We start from the raw sequence: 21434 nt of genomic DNA on the forward strand, positions 1-21434 counted from the left end.
TCGCAGCGTTTTACAGTAGCAGCAATGTGGATGGAGAAAAAAAAAAAAACATCTCATCTGTATGCTGCAAAAAATATTTTTAAAAATCCATAGCGTAATTGACTGGCAGAGCGGCATTTCCAGTACAGAATGGCAGTGTGTGGTCATACGCCAAAGGGAATGCTTTACTTACTTCTTAACATCTCTGTTTGCAGCCCAGCAGCCGCCAGTAGCAACGGTTCCTACAGCCATTATAAAAATGATGACCATGTTGTAGTCCACAACAGGTTCATTTGGTGCATACATCGCCACTTTTACAGCCTGGCCAAATGTCTGAAAAAAAATTAAAGTGCAATAAGCAAACAAAGTTACACATTAGAAATTAGGTTTTCCATTCACAACACTGAGGATGAGTTTACACATTAAAGGTGTTGTTTCGCCTAATATTGTCATAGTTATTGTGTATATGATGCTATTTTCATTTTCTAATGTACCTCTATTCTCTATATGGTTTCTCTTCCCTGTTTTATTTCATTATACCTTCCTTTAGACCCTGCACGTCTCTAGGGGTTACAGCCACCGCTGGAATGCACTCGCGGTGGTCATGCTTGCGCACTTGGAGAGAAATATCCGGCCTTACTCGTATATATTCTTGGATTAGCTCCCGCACCCAGACATCTCGTTCTTCTTATAGAACAGCTCCAGGGCATGAGCTGCAGCCCTGAGGATGTTCTGTACAGTTATGCCAGGGGGATACATAGTATAACAGGTTCGGGGCTTGCACAAATAGCCCCAGACCTGCTATATACAGATCACAAGTGCCTGCTGTAATCTTGCGAAAGATGACTGTAGGAAAGCTTCAGGTCTGACCTGAAAGTTTTCTCCAGCCACTGGCAGAGCAATCTTATCTGTCTCCTGGTAACCTCATCAGGAGACAGACATCACCACTTGCTGGGGCCCACTGTTATCTCTATATGAAAATATATAGAGATAGCAGTGTGCAGTGAGCTACTGGCTGCCAGTGTGAGCGCGCACGGAGAGGAAAGGGTTACTGCCAGCTCAGAAAGAAGGCCACAGAGCAGCAGAAATGCCAGGAAGGCAGGAGGAGAGACAATCCCTTTAAGGCTTTTTGAAGCCAAATCCATGTAAAGATAATAACCTCCTTTTTCAATCCACTCCTGGTTTTGGCTTTAAAAAAAAATAATCAGAAAAACGGAATGTGTAAACCTAGCCTAAGAAAAATAAAGCAGATGGCCAATTTAGACTAAAATGTCTTAAAAGGAGGGCGCATGCGCGCGGCTCACGAGGAGGTCATGCTTCAGTGAGCTCCGCTCCGCACTTCGAGATTACCCTATTTTCAGCGCCTTTTACTGGGCTCCATCACACCTGAGATTTGATGCAGGGGTCCCCGAAGATGACCCGCACAAAGGGGAAAACTAGAATTCCGGGCACCCCAGTCCCGTCGCAGACCTTGCCGGAGATCTTCCGACAGACCAGGCAGACTGTCATGGCGGACGTGCCAGCGACTCCCGCCAGCCCGGCCTCATCAGATGGAGGTGATCCTCCACAAGAATCAACGGATACTCGGGTGGGTTCGGACGACCTATACAAAAACATTGCAGCACTTTTTAAAACCGAATTGTCTCAAGCAGTCTCGGACTTTACGTGCCAGATCCAGGACCTCGGTAACAGTCTCGGATCTAGAGACAAGAACAGACGACATGTCTGACGCTCTGGGCCGTGATCGGGAGGACATTGACTCCCACGACAACCAGCTAGCAGAGTTGGAACTTAAAATTGAAGATCTCGAAAACAGGTCCCGGAGGGGTAACCTGAGAGTTAGAGGTCTGCCAGAATCGTTCACCGATCTATCATCCACTCTATCTGTCTTATTCACGGCCCTGCTCCCTCAAGCAGAACCACATTTTCTGAAGATGGACCGTGTCCACATGTCTTTGGGGAAACCCAGGACCCCGGATCTCCCCAGAGATGTAATTCTGAAATTCCACCACCCTGACACTAGGGATAAAGTTCTTGCTGCAGCAAGGGACAATCCGGACCTACCTGGACTCCCGCAGTCAGTCCACCTCTACGCTGACCTAGCGCCTTCCACGCTCCGTAGGCGCAGAGAAATGAGGCCGGTCACACAGGCCTTGCAGAACGCCATTGTTAGATACAGAAGGGGATTTCATTTCAATCTATCATTTCAGCTGAACTCACGCCCTCACACTATCCGTTCTGTGGCAGAGGGCCTGGAAGCACTGAAACGGGCTGGGATCCAGTTTGACCATCAGGACTTACCATCTGCCTCACCGAAGCCACAGAGGCCAGCAAGGGTCTAGACAACTGTTCCGTCAGCCTCCGGGGGCCCGACCAGGCTGAGAAATACCTGACTTTCCACCTATCCTCAACTAGAGAGCGGTAACAGTACTGTTTATCTGTGCGGGTCTACTCCGGGGCCTCTGGTTCCATACCCGTAACCTATGTATCGGGCCAGCTTTATTATTATAGGGTCTCGACCATGCGGACTTTCATGTTGTCCCAGATATGGGATGTTGTGAGAGAGGGCTGCTAGCCGTTACTGGGCTATGCCCTCTTTCCTATTTCCCGCCACTTTTTCTCCATAGGTTGGGGCTTTGTAGTCCCACTTTTTGTTGCCTGTTCATTCAGGCTGTTATTATGTTATGTTATACTGATGTTGTGCTCTTGGGGAATGCTACTGTATTAGTCAATGTATGTCTGGAGGTGAGGAGGGGGGCCTGGGTGGGGGTGCTCTGGGGTACGGATGACAGATGGCAGCTTTACCATAAGGAGATTGTCATATACCGCTTTGATGTGTAAGCTACTAACTCATAATGTAAGGGGCTTCAATTCCCCTAGGAAAAGAAAGACCGCCTTTGCAATTTATCTCAAACACACGCCTGACGTCATCTGTCTCCAGGAGACGCATTTTACACCATCGTCGCACCCGAAGTACTTTCACCCACAATACTCTAGCTTCCATTCCTCCTCTTTTACATCTAAGTGCAGGGGGGTTGTAACGTTGTTGAGAAATTAATTCTCTTATACTATAACTCAGTCATATATTGACCCTAACGGGAGGTATGTGATTTTAATTGGGACCCATCAAGAGGAAACCCTCTGCATTGTCAACTCATATGCGCCCACAGATAACCCCACCAGATTTTTTGAAGCTGTCAGTAAAATAATTGGGAAACTCACGTTTCAGAAATTAATATGGTGCGGGGACTTTAATTTTACGGTCCATCCAGTTCTAGATCGTTCTGTCCCTCCTACAACACCGCGCCCGGCAACTCAGGCGAAACTGATCACTCAGGTTATGCAATCATTGGCGATAGCCGACACGTGGAGGGAACACAATGGTCCTCAAAGGGGGTATATGTACTTCTCGCCGGCCCATCAGACTTACACACGTATTGACATGATTCTAGCCTCCACCTCTCTTCTACCATATATGTCCTACTCCAGACATGTTGTGTCGTCATGGTCAGACCATGATTTAGTTATTACTGAATTCATGTCTCCACATCATATTGCTACACCCTATCATTGGAGGTTAAATGAGTCTCTCCTGACTAACCCAACCATTTTTTCCCAGTTGCAGGATGACCTTTCAAACTTCTTCTCTGATAATGATACTTCTGACGTTAATCCTATGACGCTTTGGCTGGCCCACAAAGCCTTTATGAGGGGTAGGTTGATAAGAGTCGCATCCAGGAGGAAAAAGGAAAGGACTCAGGCTCAGATAGGGTTAGAGTCCAAACTAAACAGGCTAGTCTGGGCTCACCAAAGAACCCCCTCTCTATACCTACTCAGAGCAATAAAGGAAGTTAAGCAACAATTGAATATAGTCCTCTCGAACAATACAGAAAAGGCACTTCGGTGGACTAACTCCTTTTATTATAGATATGCAAACAAGCCAGACAAATTGCTAGCCAACCAACTTAAGGCCAAGCAAAGGACCAATCAGGTCTTCCAAATAAGTACAAGGACGGGTCAGACCACCTCAAACCCGGACACCATATATGCAACCTTCCAAAAATTCTATAAATCCCTTTATTCTACCCCTGTAGGCGACCACAACGCCCAGACCGATAGTTTCCTAGCTTCTATACGACTTTCCTCATTGACCTCTGAAGCTCAATCAGAGCTTAGTGCTCCTATTACCACTGAGGAAGTGACATTTGTTATTAACTCCCTGAAATTGGGTAAAGCCCCAGGCCCGGATGGGTACTCTGCATTGTACTTCAAAAAATTCAGCCATATCATTATTCCCCACATAACAAAGTACTGTAACCTTCTAATGCAGGGGGCGGCTCCTCCAGAGAAATTCCTAAAAGTGTCCATCACGGTTATTCCCAAACCCAATAAAGACCCATTACTCCCGTCCAATTACCGGCCAATCTCTCTTCTAAACCTCGATAACAAAATTTTCACCTCCATATTAGCAAATAGGCTCAAAAACTTTCTCCCGTCACTGGTCCACAAAGATCAGGTCGGGTTTATACCGAATAGGGAAGCCCCTGATAATATTAGAAAAATTCTAAATATTATACAATCCTCTAACAAATTGAAGACCCCATTAGCTCTCCTGGCCCTGGATATTGAAAAGGCCTTTGATACTGTCACCTGGTCCTATCTTTATAAGGTTCTCTCTAAGATGGGTATTAATGGCCCTTTCCTAGCAGCTATCCAGGCCCTCTACTCTAGGCCGGAGGCCTCCCTTAAGCTCCCCACCACAAAACCCCTCCCAATTACCATTGAAAGAGGTACTAGACAAGGCTGCCCCCTTTCCCCATCTTTATTTGCCCTAGCCATGGAGCCACTGGCTACTCATATTAGGGCCCACCCTGATATCACAGGTTGTGCAATGGGGGGATCAGAGTGTAAGTTGAACCTGTTTGCGGATGATCTGTTATTAACTATCACTAACCCCATTATTTCCTTCCCCTCCCTACTAAAGCTCCTGGACACTTTCACCAAAGCCTCAGGCCTGGCGATCAACCATACCAAATCTGAACTTCTATTATGCAACACACCAGCCCCCACTAAATCAGCATTGCTGAACAGTTTTCCCTTCCAGCACAGGCCTAAGCACGTCTTTTATTTAGGGATCCAGATGCCGAACAGCCTGGACTCAGTTTACAAATTAAATTACTTACCTATTTACCGTAAGATCCGTCAGGATTTAACGTCGTGGCAGACTTTACAGACATCTTGGATAGGCAGAATAAACATTATTAAAATGGTGGTTCTCCCTAGGCTCCTATATTTATTTAGGACCCTACCAATACCAGTCCCTATAGGGGATTTGAGATCCTTGCAGAGAGATGTGCTGAGGTTTATTTGGGCAAACAAGCGTCACCGTATATCTAGAGTAACGATATGTAGACACAGATCCCAGGGGGGCTTATCCGTGCCTGACTTTGTGAAATATTATAGAGCAGCGAGACTGGCCCAGATGTTTTTGACACATCTTGATCCGAGCAAGCATCCTCTCTGGGTTGGTATGGAGCTGAACAGTTTTAAACCCTTCACATGGAAGGCACTGATATGGTCAACCTCTCCCGTCCCTCAGGCTTTACGCAACGCCTCCATATTGTCATATTACTCGATACTGCTGTGGAGGTCGGTCAGGTTTAAGTTCGCTCTGCAGAATAAACCCTCTCCACTAGAATACCTTGTGGGTAACCCTGCTTTCCTACCGGGCATTCAATCCCACAATATGGATTGGTGGGCAAGCAATAATTTGTGTTCATTGCTTAAGTTCCTGTCTAAAGGCAAACTGATTTCCATTACAGATTTTAAGGAAAGATTCTCCCCTCCCGTTAGGGAATACCTCACCATGAACCAGATTTTCTCCTTTTTTAGGGCGATTCTTTCATCTGATCGACCTGTAGAGCTTACGCCTTTTGAACGTACAATAAACTTCTCACTATGCAGACAGGGGTTACTATCTAGAATATATGGGGCACTCAACGCGGTTCCTCCTGATCACAAAATGCCTTACATGAGAGCTTGGGAAGTAGATATGAGTCGGGAACTTACACCCTCCAAATGGTCAGATTGCTCCATAGCTCTCACGAAGGGTTCATGGCAAATCACATTAGCCGAGACTTCCATAAAAGTGCTTCATAGGACTTACATGGTTCCTGCACGCCTACACAGTATATACCCAGAAGTCTCTCCATTATGTTCAAGAGGTTGTAACGAGGTGTGATCTATGATCCACACATGGTGGTCATGCCATATAGTAAAGAGGTTCTGGGATAGGGTGATTCATTTGATTTCCTCAGTCTTAGACTGTAACTGCCCCAAGACAGTGCCTTTCTGTCTATTGGGTGACAAACCTCACAAGCTTCCTTACGCCAAATTCAAACTTGCCCAATTTATTCTTCTGGCGGCGAGGATTCACATTGCCTTTAAGTGGCGCTCTGACTCATTATCCTTCCCAGCTGTCGTAGATAGGGTCAATAAAATATTAATATTTGAAAAGCTGTCTGCTATCCGCACCGATGTGTATGCTGCTTTTGAGAAGGTGTGGGAACCCTGGCTGGATTCTCCTCACTCTCCGGACGTTAGATATAGTATTTCCCTATGATCTGAGCTTATGTTTGTCAGATTGATATATTCATACTCATACTGTCATAACATGCATTACTTATTGTGCTATGTTTCATGTATAATCCCAAGAGACGTATTTGTACTATGTCACCTATTATGTGTATTTTTTTCATGTAATTGTTTTCCCTTCTATTGTGCAAAAATTCCAAATAAATGGTTTTTGAAACTAAAATGTCTTAAAAAGACAAACAGTCATGTATGCTCAATGTAAGCATATGTTACTATGTACTGTCCACCAGCTGTAATAGGGAAGGCCTCTAACTGCCTCTGTATTGGTGCTATTAACACACAGCATGGGCAGTGTTTACATATCTTACCAATTTTCACTGATTTTATTGGTGAACGTAAGCCAACTAGATAGTTTAAAACGTACACATTTATTACTATGTATTAAAAGCTGATTGCCATATGCTTTAAGGCCCTATTACACCACACTATCGGGAAGTTATTGGGAACGAGGGTTCACAGGACCGCGATTAGCCGATATACGAGTTCTCATAAAACATCACCCTAACATTAAAACACAAATAAATAAAAGCTGCTTCCAAGTACTATTATCAGACAGCCATGGTGGGTGTGAATCTGTCTAACAAGGTGAGCTGCAGAGTAGAACATAATAGAAATAGTGTACACTGACCTTGTCGAGGATCTAGCCCTTGTGCACAGCAGAAACTAAACACAGGCTTCAATTCAATCTCAAATTCACTACCAAATTTTGCAGACTATAAGACAATTTTTAGCAAGAAAAAAACCTTGCTAAAAAGGGCCTGTGTGTTATAGTCCGCAGTCAGGGTGGTGCAGCAGTGCCAGACCCCTTGACTGCTTCCTTAAATGATCCATCAGAGCACTCATACAGCGATCGGCTGGATCAATGAGAGAGGTGGGCATCTGCTCACTTCTCTCTCTCCCTGCCTGACACTGATCTGTGTGAGATCAGATCAAGCAGGAGAGGAGAACGATAGTTCAGCACATGCAGCACAGCAGAGGACTGTGAGAGTAAAAAATACCTGGGGCTAAAGGACCTTCAATGATGTCACCGGGGGACAAGACAAGACGGGAAGTGCAGAAAAATGAGTTTTTATTAAAGATGTTCCCTGTGACTATGTGTGTGTTTGTGTTGCAGAGCCGTGTGTTTGTTGTGTGCATGTAGCATAGCTGGTGTGAATGGAGCAGGGCTGTGTTTGTTATGTGCATGTTGCATAGCTCTGTGTGTCCATGTAGCATCATTTTTTTAAAATAATTATATTATATATCTTTTTTACTTATTTTTAATATATTTTTGGCACATAACGTCCCACAAGGTCATTAAAAGACCTCTGGGGGAAACTAATACTTATTTTTTTTAATATTCTGCACTTTTCCTTGTAACTGGGGCAACCACAGGAGCCCCAGTTACAGGGGAAAACAGCCCTGTGCTGATATTGATAACTAGAGATGAGCAAATTTATCAAAAACTCGATTCGGCCGCTTCGCCAATTTAAAAAAAAAAATTTGGATCGATCCGTATTTATTTGTGGCGAATCGCATTAAAAAACGTCTATTTCCTGGCTGCAGAGAGCCTTTATAGTGGTGTAGAACACTGTACCTTGCAGTAAAACACATAGGGAGTCTGCTGTGGTAGTGAAACAATACTGTGAGTCAGTATGACATGCAGATGACAGGCGTCTCTCTTAGAATCACTGCACAATTCACTTATTTGGGCAGTTACGGTGGCCAAAACTGACCAAATAACTTAAGTGTGAACTCAGCCTTACAGGTCAATGTTAGCGTCAAGAAGAAGCGCACTCCTTTTACACTGTCGGCAGCTGATTTCACATAGATATCTACAGAACCTGTTCTAATAAACGCTTATACAAGTAGAGCCCCCCCATCAGAGTGGAGAGGGTGTCAGCAGTAAGTATGTGTTGACGTCACGGATTATTTTGCCCTTCCTCTGATCCGTCAGAACAATAACCCCCAAAAAACGGATCCCGTCCGTGGAGCATCTGCCTTCACTCGGTCAGCATTTGGTCAGTAATCCATTAGTATTGCTAAAGCCAAAAAAACAGGAGTGGATCCAAAACAGAGATGACACGTAAATAGAATATTTACATGTCTTCTGTGTTTTGTACCTACTCCTGGCTTTTGGCTACCAAATCATAGGCCAATTCTGATGCAAAATAGGGACCATGTCATGCAGGCCTTACAGCTGTTACATAGACAGGGTCCATAGTGAGTCTAATTTTTCCTTTCTTCTGACAGATCAGAAGAAGGGTCAAATAAAGGATGGTCAGCCAGGCCGAAAGGCAAAACAGTGGCCCAGTCATGTGGGGAGGGTGAGAACAGCATGAGAAGTCCACAAAGTGGCCCTAAGACATAGTGGTGAGGTGGAAGCAGCATGAGGAGACCACAAAGTAGCCCAATGACAGAGTCTGGAGGTGGCAGCAGCATCAGGAGGGGGCCACAGAGTGGCACAATGACAGTGTGGAGCTGGCAGCAGCAGCATTAGGAAACCACGGAGTGGCACAATGACAGTGTGGAGGTGGCGGCAGCAGCATCAGGAGACCACAGAGTGACACGGTGACAGAGTGGGGAGGTGGGTGGTGAGAATGGAGCAGGGCTGTCACACCCTGCTGCCACGCCCCTTTACTCTGCTGCGACCTGTGCCTGCGCCAGAAACATTTAGGACTCTGCAGCTCCCCTGTGCAAGGCCTGGCACTTCTCTGTCTGACATACTGTTAGATTAAATAAATAAATAGGAAATTAAAACAGCCCCAAAAAGTCTGTAATTTTCTCACTTCACCACACAACGGCTAACAAGCCCTTTTTTGTGCCACTAATACACGCCAAAAAGGGCTTTAGAACATATAACTGCACCGCTGAACGGCAAATATATATATATATTTTGCCACTAATACACACTAAAAAGGGCTGTAATTTTCTCACTTCACCACACAACTGCTAATAAGTCCTTTTTTGCCCACTAATACACGCCAAAACATGCTTTAGAACATATAACTGCACCGCAAAAAGGGCAAATAAGACGTAGAAATATTTCCTTGTAATAAACCCTGTTAGGGTACTTTCACACTTGCGGCAGGACGGATCCGACATGCTGTTCACCATGTCGGATCCGTCCTTCCGCTATTTCGCCGTGCCGCCGCTTCGTCCCCATTGACTTTAAAGGGGACAGGGGGCGGAGCTCTGGCGCAGCACGGCGAAAGCTGCCGGACTAAAAAGTCGGACATGCAGGACTTTTTAGTCCGGCGGCTTTCGCCGTGCACCGCCGTGCTGCGCCGGAGCTCCGCCCCCGTCAATGGGGACGGAGCGGCGGTCCGGCGAAATAGCGGAAAGACGGATCCGACATGGTGAACAGCATGTCGGATCCGTCCTGCCGCAAGTGTGAAAGTACCCTTAACAGCACTTGCACCCCAATAACAAGGTTTGCTGGAATTACAGAGCTGTATAATGGCAATTTGGGTGCCCAGTCAGTGCAGCAAGGTGTAATAGGATTGTTCCTATTACCCAGGCTGTAAACTCCCCTACTGAACCCTGTTCTGCTTCAATACTGTGGAATGATTCCTCCCTATCCTTTCCCTGAACTTCTATACAGAAAAATAAAAGTTTTAAAGTCTTTTCAAGCACTGTCCCGAGCGCCTGCTAATGTCTCTCCCTGCACTAAGTACACTGGAAAATGGCTGAGGCTATTTATAGGGCTGTGACATCACAGGGCTGGCTGGCTGCTGATTGGCTGCATGCATGGCATTATGGGTGATCCCACCTTCCCAGAGTTCTTTGCTCCATATCCTAACATGTGCAGCAGCCATTTTAGGAAAAAATGCGATTCGTTACCACGAAGCGTGAGGAAATTCGGATTCAGTGCGAATCAAATTTTTGCTGAAATTCGGATCGAACTCCACTTCGTCTACTTCAATTCGCTCATCTCTACTGATAACATATCCTGAGGACAGGTAATCAATATTAAAGTACGAGAAAACCACTTTAATATAACTCTATACTGTGCCATTTCTCTATTATTACTACTACAAGTTTATGAAAGAATTTCCAGCAGTTTGTAAGTAAAGTCTAAGGTAGGACACAGCCGAGCGAGTTCAATGTGAGAAACACGCTGTGAGATTTCCCGTTCTGATCTCTGCTTCTGACAGGATCGCAGGCCATTATAAGAATTTATAATCATGTGTGTCCCTGCAAAACCTTGAATCTATTGAATTGTTCAGCCTTCAGCCCTTAGTGTAATTCATTAGATACAGGTCTCACAGGGACACACATTATAAACCATGATCATGCCAAGCGATCCTGCCACACGGAACGTGTTTCTCACGTTGAACTCGCTCGTCTGTTACCAGGTGGGGGTGCACAATGTTACACTGGCAGCACTGATGGCAGACTGTGCAGGGACACTGCTAGCAATTCGTTCATAACTTCTAGTAAAAATAATACAGGAATGGCACAACATACAGACAGAGGAATAGATGCTCCAGAATTGTTGTTACAAGGGAGATGCAGGTAGTTGCTAAAACAGACATGTCAGACGAGATTACAGGTCCTCTTTAACCTTAACGGGGTTGTGCACTGGTTTAATATTGGTGACCTGTGATCAGGATAGGTCATCAACATCAGATTAGCAGGGGGCCGATTCCCGGCACCCCGCTGATCAGTTGCCAGAAGAGGTACTGGCGCTCGTTCCATGGCTACTTCCTCTTCAAAATGACTCATGTATTATCTGACTTGTAGAGGCGGTGCAGGGTAATCACAACTGCTGGGAATGGGATGAGCAGTTGTAATTACACTGCGTTACCTCTACTGTGCACAGTAGCGGTGCAACAACTGCCCATTTTGCATGAAGATAAAAGTAATGATATCTCGGTCGCCATGCAAGCTATAAAGAAAAGAAAGATACAGTTTTAATCTGCATGATCAGCCCTACCAATATGCCTAGCAAATTGCCTGGTTAAATTGGGTTGATTATCCAGGCAGAAGCTATAAAATGGTCGATTATGCTTAAAGGGGTATTCCCATTTCTGACATTGATGGGGTATCGCTAGGATATCAGGAATCACATGCTCCCAGGTCAGGAACAGCTCCCCCAGGCAGCGATCAGGGGAGCCGTGTCGTTACTCTTATTGGAGCTGTAGTTCCACAGGGAGGCCAGCGGGTGGCAGGGCTCCATAGGATAACCAAAAATACAGCTTGGATTGTAGTGAAGCTGAACTACAGTGTAAGCTAAAAGAGATCAGAAAAAACACATATTATAGCCTCCTATGGGATGGGGGTCTAAAAACAAACAAAGTTTTAAAAATAGATAAAAATTTAAATCACCCCCCTTTCCCCAGAATTAAAATGAAAAGTATAGTATAGAAAACCCAGATTATGGGCATCACCACGTCAAAATGCCTGAACTATTAAAATATAAAAGTATTTATCCCATACAATGTTCTTTTTTTAATGGCAAATTTAACATTTTTCAATTTTTTTTTTTTTTTTTTTTTTTTACTATTAAAAGGATTAAAGGGGTGTTTCACTTCAGCAAATGGCATTTATCATGTAGAGAAAGTTACTACAAGCCACCTATTAATTGTATTGTGATTGTCCATATTGTCTCCTTTTCTGGCTGGATTAAATTTTTCCATCACATGGTTAAGACCACCCTGCAATTTATCAGTGATGGTCATGCTTGCACACTATAGGAAAATGCACTAGCCTATATGGTCTTCCATGGTCCCGGCCACCAGAGAGGCTGACATTTTTTCCTATATTGTGCAAACACATCCACCGGTGATGGATTGCATGGTGGTAAAAACCATGGAAACGAGCAGTGTATAATGTGATGGAAAAATGAATCCAGCCAGCAAAGGAGACAATATGGATAATACCAGGACATTAGTAAGTTTCTTGTATTAACTTCCTCTACATAATAAATGTCACTTACTGAAGTGATATATAAATGTGGTATTGTACTCATACTGACCCAGAGAATACAGGGTAAAGGGCACAGGTCAGTTTTACTGCATAGGGAACGCCATAGGAACAAAACCCATAAAACTGTGGTGAAATTGCATATTTTTTTTCCCCAATTCCATTAAAAATTCCTGCTTCCCACTACATTGTATGCAATATTAAGTGTTGCCATTAGAAAGTACAACTTGTCCCGCCAAAAAACAAGCCCTCGTGCGGCTATCTGAATGAAAAATAAAAAAAAGTTATGGCTCCGGGAATGCAGAGAGGAAAAATGAAAACGTTAAAAACTAAAAATCCGGCCTTATTTCTTACCTTACTGATATCTAGCATATCTGTATAACTAAGAAGGGCCACAGGAATGTCAATCTCCTCATAATGGCTTCGGTTACCTCCAGGAGGGACCTAAAAGATATTAGAAAGTTACATTTAGGATTTATTACATACCTTTAGTAATTATACTAGCCTCATTCACTCTAGTGTTATAATTCTGTATGGTCCAAAATTCTCTCTATTTGCAGAGGAGCAATTTCATTGAACTAAAATGGTATGGATGCTGCTCCTCTACTTAGCGCACTTGCTCCTTGTTTTGCGGACCCCTTAGACTGTCGTTCAGTAGTGAGGCATGCCGGCTAGCTGTTACTTACTTCACAGAGCTTCTGCACTCCCAGGGTTTCTTCATCCACATGTATTTTAATATTACTGGTAGGTTTTTTAGCCTACAGATTGCTGAGATGTACCGTACATCCACCATAAATATCTTTGCAAATCCCAGATACCATCTTTAACGCTGTTCTGAATTTGGAGTCTTATTTTGAAAGAGAGACACCATTTCTTTCAATAATACCACTATGAGAAGGGTTAGTCATTTCTGGTTATGGCAGCACCGTATGCCATTGCTGGTTGTAAAACTAACACTAGTGGAGTCAGCTATGATGAAGCATCGTTTCTGAACTGGTGCACAATGTAGGTAGAAGGCTCTGGTCACATTTTCGTCAAGGTTTCAGTCTATAATGTAAGCAATTACATATAGTCTGATCTGTAGCCCGACAGACCCCTCTGCCTGTCCATCCTTTTGAAAGATTAAATAGTGCAGCATGCAGCACTGTATTGCACATCAAATATGACAGTCTGCACTCCGGTGCAGAGGGGAACTGATCCTAGCAGGTATAAATTCAATATTTTAATTACTATGTAAGTAATATTGTCCATAATACAACTCCGGTCTATTAATAACTCTCCAAAAAATAAAAAAATAAAAATAAAATCTATTTTCTTACCCCTTAAAGTGGTTTCCCAGCTTATACCCCCATTTTAGATAGGACCAGGAGAGTGCTGTACCTAGAGTAAAAAAAGGCGCTCACTTGCACTCCACAGCCCCTTCTGGTCCCCGGCATGTAAACTTCCGTATGAGGTCATGAGCACTGCGGCGGCCAATCACTGACCTCAGAGGTGATGTGTCCACAAGCAGCACATCTCTCCTGGGTCACTTGCTACTTGGGAACACTTCACGATTGAGGCACACTTGGTCCTGTCTGGAAGTATACACTCCACAGACAGGAAGAAAGAGGGCCAGGAATGACACAGCGGCATTTTTTACTTCAGGTACAGCGCAGTCCTGGCCCTTGCTAAAATTAAGGTTACATGGAACATTAAATGGAGACAATTCGTCACACAAAAATCACGTCTTCATAGAGTAAGGGCTCTTTCACACTTGCGTTCTTTTCTTCCGGCATAGAGTTCCGTCGTCGGGGCTCTATGCCGGAAGAATCCTGATCAGTTTTATCCTAATGCATTCTGAATGGAGAGAAATCCGTTCAGGATGCATCAGGATGTCTTCAGTTCCGGACCGGAAAGTTTTTTGGCCGGAGAAAATACCGCAGCATGCTGCGCTTTTTGCTCCGGCCAAAAATCCTGAACACTTGCCGCAAGGCCGGATCCGGAATTAATGCCCATTGAAAGGCATTAATCCAGATCCGGCCTTAAGCTAAACGTCGTTTCGGCGCATTACCGGATCCGACGTTTAGCTTTTTCTGAATGGTTACCATGGCTGCCGGGACGCTAAAGTCCTGGCAGCCATGGTAAAGTGTAGTGGGGAGCGGGGGAGCAGTATACTTACCGTCCGTGCGGCTCCCCGGGCGCTCCAGAGTGACGTGATCACATGGACACGTCATCCATGCGCATGGGGCGCTCTGACGTCATTCTTGAGCGCCCCGGGAGCCGCACGGACTGTAAGTATACTGCTCCCCACTACTACTATGGCAGCCAGGACTTTAATAGCGTCCTGGGTGCCATAGTAACACTGAACGCATTTTGAAGACGGATCCGTCTTCAAATGCTTTCAGTTCACTTGCGTTTTTCCGGATCCGGCGTGTAATTCCGGCAAATGGAGTACACGCCGGATCCGGACAACGCAAGTGTGAAAGGGCCCTAAGCCTGAAACTACATGTAGTCACTGTAAAAAAAAAAATGCACAGAGAGGTAACTAGAAGCAGTAAACTATATGTGCAAAGTCTGCTCTCCTGAATATAGATGCCCAACGGCAAAGGTAGGTTTAGAGTAGGACCTGCCTGACTGAGACCACCTTGTTGCTGGTAGGCGGGCACAGATGTGTTTTGATCAAAATATATTGGCTGAGAGTCTCAGATTTTATCATATCAGAGTGAGTCTATATAAAATGTTTGCATGTATTGTATTAGTTCAGTATTTTCTACATGGAGACACTGTGTTGCACGAGATGGCAATGAATGATTATCAATGGCGTTGCAGTGTGACATGCCAAGACTGAAAGCAAAAACATCAAAAAAATCAAACACTGTAGCATTGTTGGTCACAGGGAACAAGTCGCACAAGACTTGCAACTGCGACTAAGGGCCCTTGTACACAACCGTACGCCCTCCGAGACATACGGTCCGTGAGCAGGCCATATGTCCTGGAGTGGCATTGATCGTGCGCACGGGAGCGCACAGCATCATAGATTACAATGATGCTGTGCACGTCGGGCCGCCCGCAGGACTATGGTCCCGCAGTCATATGATCTTATGAGTGCAGGACAATAGTCCCACAGGCGGCCCAACGTGCACAGTATCACAGTAACCTATGATGCTGTGCGCTCCCGTACGCACGATCAATGCCACTCCGGGACATATGGCCTGCTCACGGACCATATATCTCAGGGGGCGTACGGTCATGTGCAAGGGCCCTTAGTCTACTTTCACACTTGTGTTGTTAATTCCAGTATAGAGATCCGGCAAAGGATCTCAGTACTGGAATTAAATGGATCCGTTTTAATTTTGCACATCAGGAGCATCTGTTCCGATAGGATACCGTTGTGCGAAATCAAAATGGTAAAAAAAAATGGATCCGTCACCATTGACTTACATTGTATTTAGTGACGGATCCATTGTTGTCGGATCCGTTTTTTCCATTTTTATGACTGGACACAAAACCCGCAGCTTGCAGCTCGCAACAACGCAAGTGTGAAAGTAGCCTTACCTGTGACTTTTCTGTGATTTATTTGACTTTTTACAGCCAAATCACACCTCTAAAATAGTCGATTGACCACAAGTTGCCGAGAAGTTGCACAAATGTTTTTTGTCACAATGTAATTCCAGTCTTGTGTCGATGGAAAAATGTAAAAGTTATGGCTCTTGGAAGACAGGCAGGAAACATTGTAAAATTGGTTTAGTCATGAAGGGGTAATGTTAAGCCCCCAGCAGGACTTTATTTTGCAGTAAATTGCCACTTTTCGGTTTCCATTGTAACACACATCAATAGTCTGGAACAGGCCAATGTTGTTAATTTTTGCTCCTGCTCAGTTAGTTAAAAAAAAATCCAGCTGATTTGTGGGTTTCCCTATTGAGCACATTAATTTCTGGCCTTATTTATCATAGGGAAAGTCCCAAAAAATTGTCTCAGCTACACTCCACTCCTGACCTGCCGTAGCAAGTGAATATAAGTTTTCCTGTGCCAAATTTAACAAGTGATGTGTGTGTGCCATAAATTTAGTACACAGACCATTATCCCCCTATTACACCATTCAATAATCAGGCAAATTAAAAAGGGGTTGTCTCACTTTAGCAAGTGACTTTTATGATGTAGAGAACGTTTACTAATGTATTGTTATTACCCATATTGCTTCTTTTGCTGGCTGGATTAATTTTTCCATCAAATCATACACTGCTCGTTTCCATGGTTACAACCACCCTGCAATGTCAGCTTTTCTGGTGACCAGGACCGTCGGTGTGCACATAGGCTGGTGCTTTTTTTTATAGTGTGCAAGCACGGCCACCACTGATGGATTGCGGGGTGGTCATAACTATGGAAATCAGCAGTGTATAATGTGATGGAAAAATGAATCCAGTCAGCAAAGAAAGCAATATGGATAATAACAATACATTAGTAAGTGCCTTGTATTAACCTCCTCTACATAATAAATGCTATTTTCTGAATTGACACAACCCGTTTAATAATTGGCTTGTAGAATCGAGCAATGGATCAGCCAATAAACAAGAAAACTCTCATTCATCAGCTGATGGACAACTTTCGTCAGGATAAAAGTAGCCAGATCATCCAAAGCACCTCTCCCTGTGTAATCAAGGAAGTGCTGCCAATATGAATTGCACAGAATGAGGGATGAACGAATCGTTCCTCCCCAATTTAGTTTGCATCAGTCTGTGTAATCAGGCCGGTGCAAACAAACACCGATGGATGTGTTCTCACCAATCGGAGATCACACTGCCTGAAGATCGGGCAGTGTAACACCACCATTACCGTTACACAAGTAGACAAATGTGAAGGCCGACTTCAAATTGTTTCCTGTTGAAGTCAGAATCAAAAGTATTCTAGATCTAGGGATTTGGCCAGGTCTTGATTTTTCCAATAGGCATTCGAGATGCATGCCTTTAGTGTCCCTGATAGAAGCGTATCTGCTCTTGATCAGTTTTCACTATATAAAAGTAACCCACAAAACTACATGTTCTGTATTTCAATCCCGATACAAATAGCATGAAGATATGGTGGGATCAAGAACAGAGAAACCCAAACTTGACAGCCACCTTTTTAGACCAGTATGATCTTTACTCATAGCCTCATACTGGTCTGTCATTTTTGGCTTCTCCGTTCTTGATGTGATAATTTATCAAATATTCATGCAGTTTTTTCTGTATTAAAAAAAGGGAACATTTTATCGCTCATTTGTGCTAAGGAGGCTGCGACATGTGCACAACGTGAGCTGACCAACCTGTAGAGATACTGTAGCGCTGCTCTGTTAACTTGCAAGTAGGGAAGCATACAGGTTGTATACTTTTTGGCCAGGTTCACAGCCTAAGGCCTCATGCACCATACCGTTGTGTGCATCCGTGTCCGTTGTTCCGTTTTCCGTGATTTTCTGCGGACCCATTGACTGACTTTCAATGGGTCAGTTGAAAACTTGGAAAATGCACCGTTGTTCATCCGCGTCCATGAGCCGTGTTTCCCGTCCGTCAAAAAAATATGACCTGTCCTATTTTTTTTGACGGACAACGGTTCACGGACCCATTCAAGCCAGTATCCCCCTCCCTCCCCTGTATTACATTCATTGGTGGCCAGTGCGGCCCCCCCTCCCTCCCCTGTATTTAATTCATTGGTGGCCAGTGCGGTCCCCCCTCCCTCCCTCCCCAGTATTTAATTCATTGGTGGCCAGTGCGGCCTCCCCTCTCCCCCCCTCCTAATTAAAATCCCCCCCCCCATCATTGGTGGCAGCGGAGAGTTCCGATCAGAGTCCCAGTTAAATCGCTGGGACTCCGATTGGTAACTATGGCAACCAGGACGCTACTGCATTATACTTACCTGCGATGTCTGTGACCGGCCGGGCGCCCCTCCTACTGGTAAGTGACAGGTCTGTGCTATAAGCAATGCGCCGCACAGACCTTTCACTTACCAGTAGGAGGAGCACCCGGCCGGTCACAGACAGCGCAGGTAAGTATAATGCTTCTAAAATTGCTAAGTAACCATGGCAGCCAGGACTGCAGTAGCGTCCTGGTTGCCACGGTTACCAATCGGAGTCCCAGCGATTAAACTGGGACTCCGATCGGAACACTCCACTGCCACCAATGATGGGGGGGGGGATTTTAATTAGGAGGGGGGGAGAGGGGAGGCCGCACTGGCCACCAATGAATTAAATACAGGGGAGGGAGGGGGGCCGCACTGGCCACCAATGAATGTAATACAGGGGAGGGAGGGGGGCCGCACTGGCCACCAATGAATGTAATACAGGGGAGGGAGGGGGGCCGCACTGGCCACCAATGAATGTAATACAGGGGAGGGAGGGGGGCCGCACTGGCCACCAATGAATGTAATACAGTGGAGGGAGGGGGGCCGCACTGGCCACCAATGAATGTAATACAGTGGAGGGAGGGGGGCCGCACTGGCCACCAATGAATGTAATACAGGGGAGGGAGGGGGGCCGCACTGGCCACCAATGAATGTAATACAGGGGAGGGAGGGGGGCTAATAGGGACTCCTGACCTTACATTGAAAGTCAATGGGGGACGGATCCGTTTGCACCATATTGTGTCAATGTCAAACGGATCCGTCCCCATTGACTTGCATTGTAAGTCAGGACGGATCCGTTTGGCTCCGCACGGCCAGGCGGACACCAAAACAACTTTTTTTTTTACTTTCCTTCATGTCCGTGGATCCTCCAAAAATCAAGGAAGACCCACGGAAGAAAAAACGGACACGGATCACAGAACTACGGAACCCGTTTTTGCGGACCGCAAAAAAAAAAACGGTCGTGTGCATGAGGCCTAATAGTAAGACAGTGTAAACTTAGGCTACTTTCACACTGGAGTTTCTGGGTCCGCTTGTTAGATCCGTTCAGGGCTCTCACAAGCGGTCCAAAACGGATCAGGTTTGCCCTAATGCATTCTGAATAGGAAATGATCCACTCAGAATGCATCAGTTTGCCTCCGTTCTGTCTCCATCCTGCTTTGGAGGCAGACACCAAAACACAGCTTGCAGCGTTTTGGTGTCCGTCTGACGAAACTGAGCCAAACGGATCCGTTCTGACACACAATGTAAGTCAATGGGGACGGATCCGTTTTCTATGACACAATAGAAAACGGATCCGTCCTCCATTGACTTTCAATGGTGTTCAAGACGGATCCGTCTTCGCTATGTTACAGATAATACAAACGGATCCGTTCTGAACGGATGTTGACGTTTGTATTATCTGAACGGATCTGTCTGTGCAGATCCATGACGGATCCGCACCAAACGCGAGTGTGAAAGTAGCCTTAGTTGTAAAGGGGACAAAACTCAGGATTAAGATGCAATGAGGGGTACGTACTTAGCTGCCAGATCCTGCTCCCCAACTTCGGTTTTCCTGGCTGAACTCTAGTTACTCGGCTGCAGCATTGATGTCATGTTGACCACACATGCCTGCTGAAGCCAATCATTGGTCTCAGCAGTGCACTCACAGAGGTCAATGACTGGTTGCAGCAGTCATGTGTAGTTGACATGACATCACCACTGCACCAGGGTAAATAGAGCCCAGGAGGGAGAAGCAGAGCGGCGGTGTGGTATCCGACAGGTAAGTACTTACCCATTCTTCAGTGCAACTTGATCCTGGAGGGATGAAACCAGACAGACCCTTTAAACTGCACCAGATTTATCAGAGTAGCTGATGCTGGATGATAAATCTGGCGCACCAGTCTAAAGTTACACCACCTGTTTGTTGGCTTAGTTTTAGGTGCATTTTTTAGACCATGGTATCACATTTAAGTCAGCCTCCTTTCCACTAAATACCCCCGTTGTTGGACAAGGGATATAACGTGTCTAAAACACTCGATAAATGGAGTCCAAAGCAGGTACACCACCTTTTTTGGCACAAATTGCACCAACAAAACTGGAGCATGTTCAACAGTAAATGTGAAACACACTCACGGCCAGTGAAATTTTCCTGTCCTTAGATGAACCTTTGCTTTACAGATCTTGCTGATCAAAATATAAATGTCAGAAATATTTTTTTAAAAACCATGTTTACTCCATTGCGATTTCTTTTTTGCAACTAAGAGCATTTGTTACTGAAGGTGACTTATTGCCTTCTAACCAAGTCCAACTCATATCTTTGCACTGTGCTATCATATGAAGAAGATTACTACTACCACTCACCAGCCTCTCCCGACTGACGATCAGCAATCCACGAGCACCATTGATCTGCGCGAGTCGTACCTTTTCATAGAAAGTACAATTTCCTCTCATTACCATGGGGATACTATTACTGAATCCACCATCAGGAACATCCGTAGGAGAACAAAGCACAGATGAGGTCTGATCCTGAAGATGGAGCAAGGCCTAAAAAAAAGTCAAACACTGCATTTGTAGCACCAGTATCCTTTTGCCTTTTGTAGGTACAGTTATTTGATACAGATACCAATTTTCTTCCTCCATTTTACAGTAGTTTGGGCTACCGGGGTAACTTTAGTCATTGTGTCAAACATTCAGTTTGCCCGTGCTCCCTCTCTAATACTCACCAGCACTGTCCCCTATAACATTAATGGATTGGTTATTTAAGAGGTATTCCCATAACAGATATGTATGGCATAGTGCATAGCCACAGGCTATGCCATAAATGTCTACAACTAGTGCCCCCAACCCACCTGGTGAGGCAGCCACTTAATGTCATACCCAGGCGGAAGGTGAATGATTCTCCCCATTTACTTATATGAGGGTTATGGAAACAGCAGCTGCCTCACCAGGCAGGACAGGGACCAGTGTGGGACCCACATGTATCAGATATTTAATGTTATATATCTTCAGAGAGACCCAGGGTATCAGACAAAAAGGCATGGAAGAGCCATTCCTGACCCAGA

At 45.0% G+C, this 21434-nt stretch overlaps 1 protein-coding gene across 4 annotated transcripts in view; it reads right to left on the reverse strand.

Moving 5' to 3' along the window:
- Positions 1 to 21434, reverse strand: part of SPPL2B (signal peptide peptidase like 2B) — a 59750-nt gene that overhangs the window by 30797 nt on the left and 7519 nt on the right. For all 4 annotated transcript variants that reach the window (XM_040417831.1, XM_040417830.1, XM_040417832.1 and 1 more), the window contains exons 3-5: positions 20734 to 20916; positions 12895 to 12984; positions 173 to 312 (exon numbers count right to left, since the gene is read on the reverse strand). In XM_040417831.1, the coding sequence (XP_040273765.1) occupies positions 173 to 312; positions 12895 to 12984; positions 20734 to 20916 (413 nt within the window). The remainder of the gene's footprint in view (positions 1 to 172; positions 313 to 12894; positions 12985 to 20733; positions 20917 to 21434) is intronic.

This window comes from Bufo bufo, chromosome 2 (genome assembly GCF_905171765.1).
Source record: "Bufo bufo chromosome 2, aBufBuf1.1, whole genome shotgun sequence".
Taxonomy (NCBI): domain Eukaryota; kingdom Metazoa; phylum Chordata; class Amphibia; order Anura; family Bufonidae; genus Bufo; species Bufo bufo.